Source organism: Toxorhynchites rutilus, chromosome 3 (genome assembly GCF_029784135.1).
Source record: "Toxorhynchites rutilus septentrionalis strain SRP chromosome 3, ASM2978413v1, whole genome shotgun sequence".
NCBI classification, from domain to species: domain Eukaryota; kingdom Metazoa; phylum Arthropoda; class Insecta; order Diptera; family Culicidae; genus Toxorhynchites; species Toxorhynchites rutilus.
In genome coordinates this window covers 256,064,116-256,075,654 of record NC_073746.1, presented here as the reverse complement: position 1 = coordinate 256,075,654, position 11,539 = coordinate 256,064,116, and the positions used below count along the sequence as shown (strand labels likewise).

The window sequence follows — 11,539 nt, the reverse complement described above, 5'->3', positions numbered from 1 at the left end:
GCTATATGTATGTATGAGATAAACATGAACATGATTCAATCCGGTTCCGTAAGGCTAGGCGCAAATTGAGAAGCGTATAGCGCTCGTGTGCTTACACGACACTACCAACACGACTCATATATACCACAAACGTAGCATGGTGGTGCCACAAACGTAGCATCAGCCTACATGCAGTAAACAAAAATAATAAAAATAAAATTCTGATAACGATGACCAAAAGCAATTCTACCATTTGAACGCTATTTATTGGTAACTTATCAATATTTTCAATTGTTATCTATTAATAATCAATCTTATAAAGCATATTGTTCATCAGAATTTTTGTTAAAATGGCATAGAATTTAAAGTATTCTAAACATTTTTTTTTTTTCATAAATACTTTCCAATCAACGTAATACATATTAGTGATGTTATTTTTTTTCGTTCACAAACCCAAATATAATCCGCGCGCTGCTCCACCTCGGTATGTATCTCTTGACAATACATGAAACTGTCGAACAATCCAGGCACCCCTCGGAAAACCAAATTTCGAAGTGAATCGTGAAATCGAAACAAGTGCTGTATTTTATTCATGACCTGACATTTGGCGTAGGCTCCGTCGAATACTTGCAGTCAGTCGAATTATAGCACGGCAATCAAGTTGATGTAGTTCTGCGTTTCGTCTGTTTGGTCGTGGGAACCTTTTTCGTGTGAGAAAAATTGCACATTTTTTTCCTGTTTTGCCGTAATCTTGTGCTAATAGTATTGTACCTAATTGTTGTTGTCAACATCGATCCACGGCTTACTCGTGCTAAGCCTGAGTTTATTTCTCGTCTGCAATTTTTGGGTGTTTCGTGCTCACTCCGTTTAGCGCCATTGCAGATTCAGATCATAGTTTTAGCAAATTCCCATGGATACGTGACATCATACGTACACACAGCAATCGGCCAGAAGGAATATGGTTTGAGGCAATAATTATGCGTGGCGACACAGAGAATCGAATGGATGACGGATGTGTATATAAATGAAGCAGAAATAAAAATGAATGAAATATTGAATTCCAAGCTGCTCGTATTTTGTGGTCCTACATGAGCGACAGCGGAATACGAAAAAGTGAGTGGAAAATAGTGACACAATGAGTTGTAGCACAATTACTAGCAAGATGAAAAGTGAAAATGTTTTGAGCGGAATTCATGCATTCGACAGTGTTTTCGGGGGAAATGTATGCAGCTAGCTAAAATTCTCTACGTAAATAGTAAATTCCCTTTTCGATATTTTGTAAGTTGTGGTTTCTACCCCGTTCAATATTTGTGGAATAAGGCAAGGTGTAATGTGGTATACCTTTACTGCATGTCTGTATATCCTAATATTATAGCCACAGAAGTCAACTGCGAATAGTGGTGGGAACGTAAAAACAAAAGGGAGAAAAATAGTTACATCGCACATACACATCTATACATTTGTAGTATCTATATATAGCAAAGTGTAAACATGTATTCAGCTGCTGCCATATTCGGATATAAAACATCGTGCATCTCGCTCGCGCTAGCATTGATTTCCAGTTTGATTCAGGTAAGGTATACTTGCATGCTCACAGCCTGCAATTTGCGCGCAAAACTTGTCCAAAAATCTTATTGCTTTTACACATCGTGTCGAAACATATTGATGGAAAGTTGAAGTCGTTCAAAACTATTCTTGTCAATGTCACCAAGTCTTGTTGGACTTTTTTGTGGTAATTCCACAATTCGTTGAAAAAGTATATAATGTGTTAAATGTACATCGAAACATACTAAATGATTGGAGAGACAAGAGGACGATGAAAAGTATTCTACGAACAACATTTCCTACATTATTTATACGTCCTTATCGATTGTTTAACATAGACAATATAATTTATTGAATGAATCAAAATTATCTAACATTTCTACATAATATTTAATATCTCACAGGATACACGTTCTCAACACATCAACGCACACATATCAAATAAGAGCATAAATAATTAAGACTTTCAGGCGTTAGCGGCAGTTTTGAGACCTATATCGCAATTCAGAGCTTGACGGTTTGAACTCCGTTTCTATGGGGTATTGTTACTCCCGCGGTACTAAATGAATAAGTGAAAACTGTAGCTGATTCATGGCAGTGCATTCTATCGTCCTTCTAGATGTATAATCGAGTTAAAAAAAATATTTGTTTTTTTACATACTCTTCTGTTTTTTGAATATAAAAAGAATTTAATTTTTGATTCATCCCCTTAAAATCAGAAAGCACCTTTCTCACATAAAAAAAATACTTATATCCGGAATCTTTCAGAATGTGTTATATCCGGAATCTTTCAGGATCATGTTTGATGAATAAAATCCTTCTACGCATATGTTCGAATTTTAACAATGAGAGAGTTATTGAACTTCTTTTTTGTTTCGTGCACTATTACCTTAACAAGTTAAGCCCCGCTTTTTCCTTCCTACGCTTTCCATTCATCTCGCATCTGGAGCATTTTCACAAAATCAGTGTCGATCCCGCTCCCAAAAATGATTATTGTGTAAAAAAAGAAGAGTCAGAAATTAGACTAGAAAGTAGTCACATATCTTAAAACCGAATTCTGTTTGAATGATGAGAAACATCTGAATTAGTGGATTTAAATGAAATTTTGGAAGTAAAAACTTAGAAGCTGGTAGTTTTGAAAGCGCTATTACCAATTTTACCCCAAAATGCATAATAAACATGATTTTGTCTATCAACCAAATCAATGCTCTCTAACTACTCTACAATTTGTTCTTTGCACCCTATTTCTATTCTTATTAATTTTGCTGCAATATCATTTCATACATTGCCTAGAATTATTTGGTACTTTCGTATTAGCGTCACCGGAGCCGAAATACAATAGATAGCATTTTTATTGTTCGCACTGGCATTTTTGCTTTGAAATATATCATTTATATTTCAGTGCAAAAACTAACCGGGCGAAAATAAAACGTAGATTACGAAAATCACCTTGTTTTGACGTGTGACTACGTCTAACCGGAGTATATGGGGGGTAAAATGAGAACCTAAACACAGAACATGCAGGAATAAATGAAAGATTCCGAATGCTTATAACTCGAACATTTCTTACTGGATCGGGAAGATGTTTGCATCAATTGATAGGGAATATTTCTACGCTTCTATCGCAATAACTAAAATGTTATTTTCCATTAGATAAACAATTGAAAAACTGTAAAATGTTAAGTGTTATCTAAACGCCCTAACTGCCTCGTTTTGATTGGCCCGATTAACGGTTTCCCTAACACAGTCATCAAAGCCAAGCAGCCTTGAAGAAATCGGCATTGCAAATACATGCAAGTCGGGGGTATTTTTGTTCCGACTGAAATTTATTTCCCTAACACAGACTTCAAATCTATGGAGCGTAGGGAAATTGGCATTGCAAATACATGCAGGTCGGGGGTATTTTTGTTTCGACTGAAATGTGTTTTACCAACACAGACTTCAAAACCAAGATGTCTGAGGAAATCGGCTTTGCCAATAAATGCAAACTGCGAGTACTTTTGTACTCGCTTGCCTTTGTGCAAACTAGAATATGTTTCCTTAACACGGTCTCCTAAACATAGAAACCTGGGAAAATCGTACAGACACTAGATGCGAATGAACTTTCAGGTTTGAATCCTCTATAGTATGAAAAGTAGAAGTTGAAGTTGTTGATTCATGCAAGGAGGTACTTCTGCACCCGCATGTTTTTTTGCACTTCGAAAAATGTTTTCCTAACACGGATTACTAGAGCGGGTACGAACATAACGCTTTGGCTCGGTTATTCAAGATTGCATTGAAGGATATGCCCTCATATCTTCTGCTCACTGAAATGATTGCTAAGCTAAGGTAGTCCCACATCAGCCTTGCGGTTATAGATATAACACCCATTTTTTGTCCCAAATTTATTTTTCCGCGATTTCGGAGGCACTGAAATTTATTTTTTGAACGACCCTCGTACGTTTTACGAATTAGTGAAACACCAAAGATAATGATGGGTTTTCATGCAGAATGAGAACATTTCAAATAAAAATTGTCAATGAAAATGTACTTCCTCGTTTCAAATAAGTGTCCAATGCGAATGGAAAACTTTGTTTTCTTCATGTGGTAAAATAATCTCATCCAAAAATTTTATCTGATGATAATTTGATAAGTTTAAGTTGGAAAATAATTTCGTATCCGGATGTCGACATCGTGCCGCTGTCATCGCGGATACACTTCATTTTGTTTCCATCGTGAAGTATATTTCAGAAACAGGCCCTATATCTTGCGAAGGATCCATTCTATACTGACAGACCTGTGACACACAGTTGTTGATTTGAGACATATCGATAATGCTTCCAGAAAACAAATATTTTACGCTGTGGTGTTTGTTTTTATTTGATATTTAATCGCCGTACATGACTTACCAGGGGTAGAAATTTTTAACCGCTACAACCGCTTCGTTCTTTTCTGAAGAATGCATATATTTTACAGTAAAAGTAAAATTTGCATTTTCTGTTGACCAAGATTATTCACTCCGTTGAGTTGAAATGTTCAAAAAATGAAGCTGTTTGCTTCACTCCTGGCTCATCATTCTGCAACCCCGTGAGCATTAGATGACGTTGGTTGAAAATGTTGCTGGACATGACTCTGAATGAAATCGAAAGTAGCCAGACCACGCGCTTCACATCGGCCAAACCATCTCTCAGAGGGCAGGTGTCTCACACATCGACCATTAAACCATCACAAACTGAAAATCGTACAACTGAATGCAGCTGAACAATCAGTCGGTCGGTTGGTGTAGTAAGAAAAAAAACAATTCACTGTAAAAAAACGATCATGTGTATGGTAGTTGAATTGAGCTTGTATGAGCACATGGACGGTATAGGTTTGTTGTGTAGTTTTCGCAATGATTCGTTTTTCATAGAGGAAAGTTACCTCAAATAGCTAACTCGAGTCACTCACTGCCGCTCTCGTTGCAACCAGTCATGTCTCAAATCTACGATATACTGACTCTAGTAATGTTGGCCCATACTCGGACATGGTTGAATGCGTTCGAAAAACTTGTGCGCTCGGAATCATTGTGCGAACACAAACCGATTAAATTTCATCAATAGAATATGGCATGTCATTGATGTCTTAATACTCGATGACGAATGTGAGTATTTTGTTAACATGGGACAAATATTGGACTGTAGGTATTCCAAAGGAAATTGTCTTGCCCTCAAAATTTCTAATATTATGGGGAACCCCTGGGAGTACAAAAAACATGGGTATTTGACGATTTATTATGTCATTTGAGATTTAGTGTTTCAATCTTTTGCGGTGTGTTTAGAGTGTGTTTGAAGACTTTGAGACTACAAATATCGTTTATTATGGCGGTAGTAGTTGTTTGCGTAAATGCAGTCTAAAAGTTGGTAGAGCATTTCTCTCGGGAACTGTACGGACGATTTGGCTGAAATTGGGCTAGAATCGTTAAAAAGTGTTTTCTACCACGTGGTATGACATCTCATGATCTAGGAGGACAATATATTGGTCCGAGGAATAGAGCTAAAATGCTACACTGAATTATTCTCGCAATAAAACCATGCAGTCACGGGCTAGCTGAAAACTGAAAGAACAATACCTCGAAATGAATCATCCGATGTAAGGAAACTTCCCCAAGTACCCACGTTAATTTAGGTGGGTGCGATGACCTTCTGAAAGGTACAAATGATTTGATTTTGCACTTTGTTGCTTTGTTGACCACTACATAGTGTCTCATTACTCAGAATGGTACTGTTTCGCGAGAGACATTTCATTTTCGAATGCAATAAATCCTTTTTTCTCTTTTTTTTTCTTTTTATCCTATTCGTTTATTTATCTAGGCTCATTAACATTTTAGCTGTAACAGAACCGAATTTTAATCGTGTACATGTTACATGTTTTATCGTATCTATGAATTGTACAATACACAGTAGCTATTTTTGAACGGTTTTATTTAGCTTGCCCTGTAATTTGTATGTTTGTAGGTTTGTGTGTTTGTAACATGCTTGTCTGTAGCGCTTTACCACATTAATAGAAATTCCAACCCCTTCCTGTTGACCGATTGATCTGAAATTTGGAACACACCTTTATCTCTGGAGTCATTATAGAACTGCGTATTTCATGATTTTTAAAATCTAAGATGGCGGCCGCTACAAAATGGCGGTTACATATTATCTCAAAACCCCATCAATATGGGTTTTTTCCTAAACCCCATCACTATGGGTATCAAATGGGCTTGACTAGTAGAACACAGTTATTTATAAAAAAATGCAAATCCAAGATGGCCGCCCCCAACAAAATGGCGGATTACATATTTTTTCAAAACCTATTGATGGGTATCAAATAAAAGGACTTGATTAGTAGAACATAGTTATACATGAGAAATGGAAATTCAAAATGGCCACAACAACAAAATGACGATATATTTTTTTTTCCAAAACCCAATCAATATGGATATATATCCATGAGGAATGCAAATCCAAAATGGCCGCCACAACGAAATGGCGGATTGAATATTTTCTCAAAACCCTATCAATATAAGTATCAAATGAAAGGGATTGACTTGTAGAACACAGCTATTTATGAAAAAGGCAAATTCAAAATGGCCGCCACCTCAAAATTGAGGGTCACATATTTTCTCAAAACCCCATCAGTATGGGTATCAAATAAAAGTACTTGACTAGTAGAGCACAGTTATACATGAGTAATGCAAATCCAAAATAACCGCCACAACAAAATGGTAGATTACATATTTCCTCACAACCTAATCAATATGGGTATCAAATAAAAGAACTTAACTAGTAGAACACAGTTAAACATGAGAAATGCAAATCCAAAATGGCCGCAACAACAAAATGGCGATATCTTTTTTTTCCAAAACCCAATACTCTTACGACTAAATAAAAAAAGTAAAAAAAAAACATTTTAATTTAAACGGTTTAATGTACTAAATGCTAGAAAATAATTAGGCAAGTAGCAGTTAATAATTATCACATCCCTTCCTTCATCAATCTAAGGCAATGATGAGACTAAAATAAAATCGTGGGGAACATCGGATTTCCATTATCCACAGTTTTTATTTTATTTTAGTCTTATCATTGTCCTAAATTAATGAAGGAAGGGATGTGATAACTAATTCCTGCTACTTGCCTAATTATTTTCTAGCTCTTAGTTCATTAAACCGTTTAACTTAAAATGTTTTTTTTTACTTTTTTTTATTTAGTCGTAAGAGTATTCGTTTTTTCTTCCATTGGTCAGCAGACCGGACAGCCATGATTATTGTTGTGTTATTAATAGTACAACAGCCCGATGTTTCTTACAGAGCAAAGAAGTTTCAAGTAAAGCTTGTATGGATGAATAGATCTCCATTCGACCAAGCATCGATATCCATCGCTGATGATTGTTGCGTGGACGTAGTTATCCTATAACAAAGATGGTCATTAATTGAGGGCCCTGAGTTTTGAAATCACGATCGATCGCTTAGCAAGCGAACTCGCAACCAATGTGGCTACGGAGACCCCCTTCTTTTCACTTGACCACAAATTTATTGACAAATTTATTTGTCAATCCCTATTCTATCCCTGTAGAAGTGCCCATCTTTCAATATATGGATGACTTCTTATGATTTATTTTTCTCAAATAATTTTGTTTATTTTCAGAATTCTTTGAGAAAATTAAATTTAAATTTTGACGTAGGACTACGTCTAACCGGAAGATATAGGGGGTGAAATGGAAATCTAGGCACTGAACAAGTAGGAAAAAATGCAAGATTTGGAACGCTTATAACTCGAGCATTTCTCAATAGATCGCAAAGGTTTTTGCATCAATTGATAGGAAATGTATCTACGCATCTATCATAACGAATAACATTTCATTTTTCTTGAGATAAATAATTGAATAATTGTGAAATATCAAGCATTGTCCAAATACACTATGTGCCCATTTTTGATTGGTCCATTTTGTGCTCCTCAAATCGTACCGACCAAAACGGGCAACCAGAGCAGCAGCGAAATAGAATGAAGCACGATTGGAAAGGAAAAAGAAAAAAATGAGGGAAACATTGGTCGCAGTCTCACACATGCGTAATTCTCGAGCCAGCCAGTCAGCTTAAAAATCCCCTCTCCGCTGCCGTAACGATCATTCTCATCCGAACCGTACACCACATCGTTTCGCATCACCTCACATCAACAAACCAACACAAGCAGCCATGGTTGGATATGGCAAAGGAGGAAAAGTGAAGGGAAAGGCAAAATCCCGCTCGAACCTTGATCTGGAGTTCCCGCTCGTGCACCAGTCCACCTAGCCGGCGTTATATAGCTTCGGCCGCCGAAGTGATCGAGTAGCTGGCAAAGCTGCTCGCGACGATAAGAAAACATGCATTCGGAACAGAACACATTCGGTTCGGTGGACATCAAGACAACAGGCAGTTGCAGCGAGTGGCGAGTGGCAAACGCAATCGCAAAACGGCATCAGGTAGCAGAACAAAAAAGTTTGTTCTTTATACAAACTGCTTTGGTGGCAAATCCAGAACAAGGCGGCTTCGAGGGCGTTCGAAATGGTTTTTTTCAAAACCACGAGTACTAAGTTTTCTAAATTGGAACCATTCCATAAAACAAGGCGCTTTTCAGGGCCATTAAACCTTCCAAAAAAGAGTTTAGGAAATAAAGTTCAATGCTTTCTAAAACATTATCCAAAATAATAATAAAACACAAATTGATGTTTTCATAATTTGTTTGCCAGGATCTGATGAGTATGTGAATTTGGCAGTTGTTCTGAGCTTATTGATAGTTGGGGACTTTCCTGATTATTCAATTTTCACCAATTCTTAAATTGTTTCCAGATTTAAAGTACAGTAATCTACAATTAGTTCGACATTTAGCTAATTGGACGGACATGTAATGCGACTTATTTAGTTGGACATTTTTGTAAACATAGAGATCCAAATTATGACCCCACATTGAAAGTCGACACTGTACCACTGTCATCGCAAATGTTCAATTACAGGTTAAAATTTCCTCCAATCCGGCACTGAGTGGTGGTAATGCGACGTGCCATTGAATGTAATTTACTGTAAAATATGTCACAAGCTGGATGGGAAGAAATTTTCCAACTGTGAAAGCTGTGGCGAGTGACAACAAATCGCTAAACAGGAAGGTTTAGCCGAACAAGATGGGGATATCGAGTGATAACAAAACAATAAACTCTTTAGACTTTTTGTGATCCTGAAAAGGACCCTTTTTAGTCTGTATGTGAATCCAACGAGCGAACAAATCGTAATGAATGTATTTTTTTGCCATCGCTCCCTTTTAACGCTCATTCGTTCGTCTCGTTGGACCCGCCCCTTTGGCTGAGTCTGCCGATTTGTCTCTATCCTGTGAGTGTGTACCGTTTGAGTATAAAACACGCGACCCCAAAAAAATATCTTATTTTCTTTCAAACCGTAAACCCGTGTGGTTGTACGGCATCGGCATCGTGTACTCAACAAAGGAGGAAAAGAGAAGGGAAAGGCAAAATCCCGCTCGAACCGTGGTGGTCTGCAATTTCCCGTAGGTGTATCCGCCAATTGCACCGGAAAAGGTTGCTAGGTCGAGCGCGTTAGTACCTGTGTACCAGTCCACCTAGCCGGCGTTATATAGTTTCGGCCGCCGGAGTGATCGAGTTAGCTGGCTTAGGTGCTCGCGACGATAAGAAAACCTGCATTCGGAACAGAACACATTCGGTTCGGCGGACATCAAGACAACAGGCAGTTGCAGCGAATGGCGAGTGGCAAACGTAATCGCAAAACGGCATCAGGTAGCAGAACAAAAAAGTTTGTTCTTTATACAAACTGCTTTGGCGGCAAATCCAGAACAAGGCGGCATCGAGGGCGTTCGAAATGGTTTTTTTCAAAACCACGAGTACTAAGTATTCTAAATTGGAACCATTCCATAAAACAAGGCGCTTTTCAGGGCCATTAAACCTTCCAAAAAAGAGTTTAGGAAATAAAGTTCAATGCTTTCTAAAACATTATCCAAAATAATAATAAAACACAAATTGATGTTTTCATAATTTGTTTGCCAGGATTTGATGAGTATGTGAATTTGGCAGTTGTTCTGAGCTTATTGATAGTTAGGGACTTTCCTGATTATTCAATTTTCACCAATTCTTAAATTGTTTCCAGATTTAAAGTACAGTAATCTACAATTAGTTCGACATTTAGCTAATTGGACGGACATGTAATGCGACTTATTTAGTTGGACATTTTTGTAAACATAGAGATCCAAATTATGACCCCACATTGAAAGTCGACACTGTACCACTGTCATCGCAAATGTTCAATTACAGGTTAAAATTACCTCCAATCCGGCACTGAGTGGTGGTAATGCGACGTGCCATTGAATGTAATTTACTGTAAAATATGTCACAAGCTGGATGGGAAGAAATTTTCCAACTGTGAAAGCTGTGGCGAGTGACAACAAATCGCTAAACAGGAAGGTTTAGCCGAACAAGATGGGGATATCGAGTGATAACAAAACAATAAACTCTTTAGACTTTTTGTGATCCTGAAAAGGACCCTTTTTAGTCTGTATGTGAATCCAACGAGCGAACAAATCGTAATGAATGTATTTTTTTGCCATCGCTCCCTTTTAACGCTCATTCGTTCGTCTCGTTGGACCCGCCCCTTTGGCTGAGTCTGCCGATTTGTCTCTATCCTGTGAGTGTGTACTGCTAGAGTATAAAAGCTGTCCCCTTTGTATAGTCCTACGTCACTCCGGTTATGTCCCCGACATTACCCACCCGTCTTTTCTTAAATATTTTTTATGTAATAAAACCAACAAATTTTGTAGGTTTTATAGTTTTTGAGCCAGAATTTTTTGTAAAAAATTGAAAAAAAACTCTTCAAAAAGTCAAGATTTTTTTTGAGGTTACAAGTATGCAAAGTTGCATAATTGCCCAAAAGTTTTTACACCCACAAAGTTTCATTGCAATCTGAGATGGTGCTATCCACTTCTTAGACGATTCGGTATGAAATTCGTCTCAGGGGTAATGGGGGCAAAGTGGTCAGTGCAGTGGTCGTTTGATTGTTTGGTTGTTTGATTTCATGAGATTTAAGTCACTCTGTACTTCAATAGAGCTTTCACATGTCAAAATATAAATAAAAACCAAAATCGCTCTCTCGATAGTCATTCGGCCGAAGTTATGTGCTCATTGTATTTAAGGAATTTCTCATGAAAGTTTACATCTTCAGCAAATCATCAGTTTGAACGATTTTTCTCATATTCTAGAAGCTATTTTGTTTAATTTCAGCGATGATCCGCATGAAAATTACTTTGCTGTTTGAGGACAAAGTGGTCAGTGATAACTCTGTCATTCGAACATATGCGTAGAAGGATTGTTTCCATGTGAGAAATGTGCTTTCTGACTTCAAGGGAATGAATCCAAAATTAAATTCATTTTTTATATTAAAAAAACTAAAAATATCGTTTTTTTTTTAAATAAAACAAAAACGGTTTTGGATATCAATGAAATTCTTTATTCATGTGAAAGT

General features: G+C 37.2%; 1 protein-coding gene across 8 annotated transcripts in view; it reads left to right on the top strand.

Moving 5' to 3' along the window:
* Window positions 1-600: 600 nt before the first annotated feature.
* The window catches only part of LOC129775103 (tyrosine-protein phosphatase 10D), a 61,450-nt gene continuing 50,511 nt past the window's right edge, over window positions 601-11,539 (top strand). For 6 of the 8 annotated variants that reach the window (XM_055779372.1, XM_055779367.1, XM_055779371.1 and 3 more), the window contains exon 1: window positions 601-1,551. In XM_055779372.1, coding sequence (XP_055635347.1) covers window positions 1,471-1,551 — 81 coding nt within the window. In that variant the 5' untranslated portion in view covers window positions 601-1,470. The remainder of the gene's footprint in view (window positions 1,552-11,539) is intronic. The other 2 variants (XM_055779364.1, XM_055779365.1) reach the window with 2 other exon arrangements.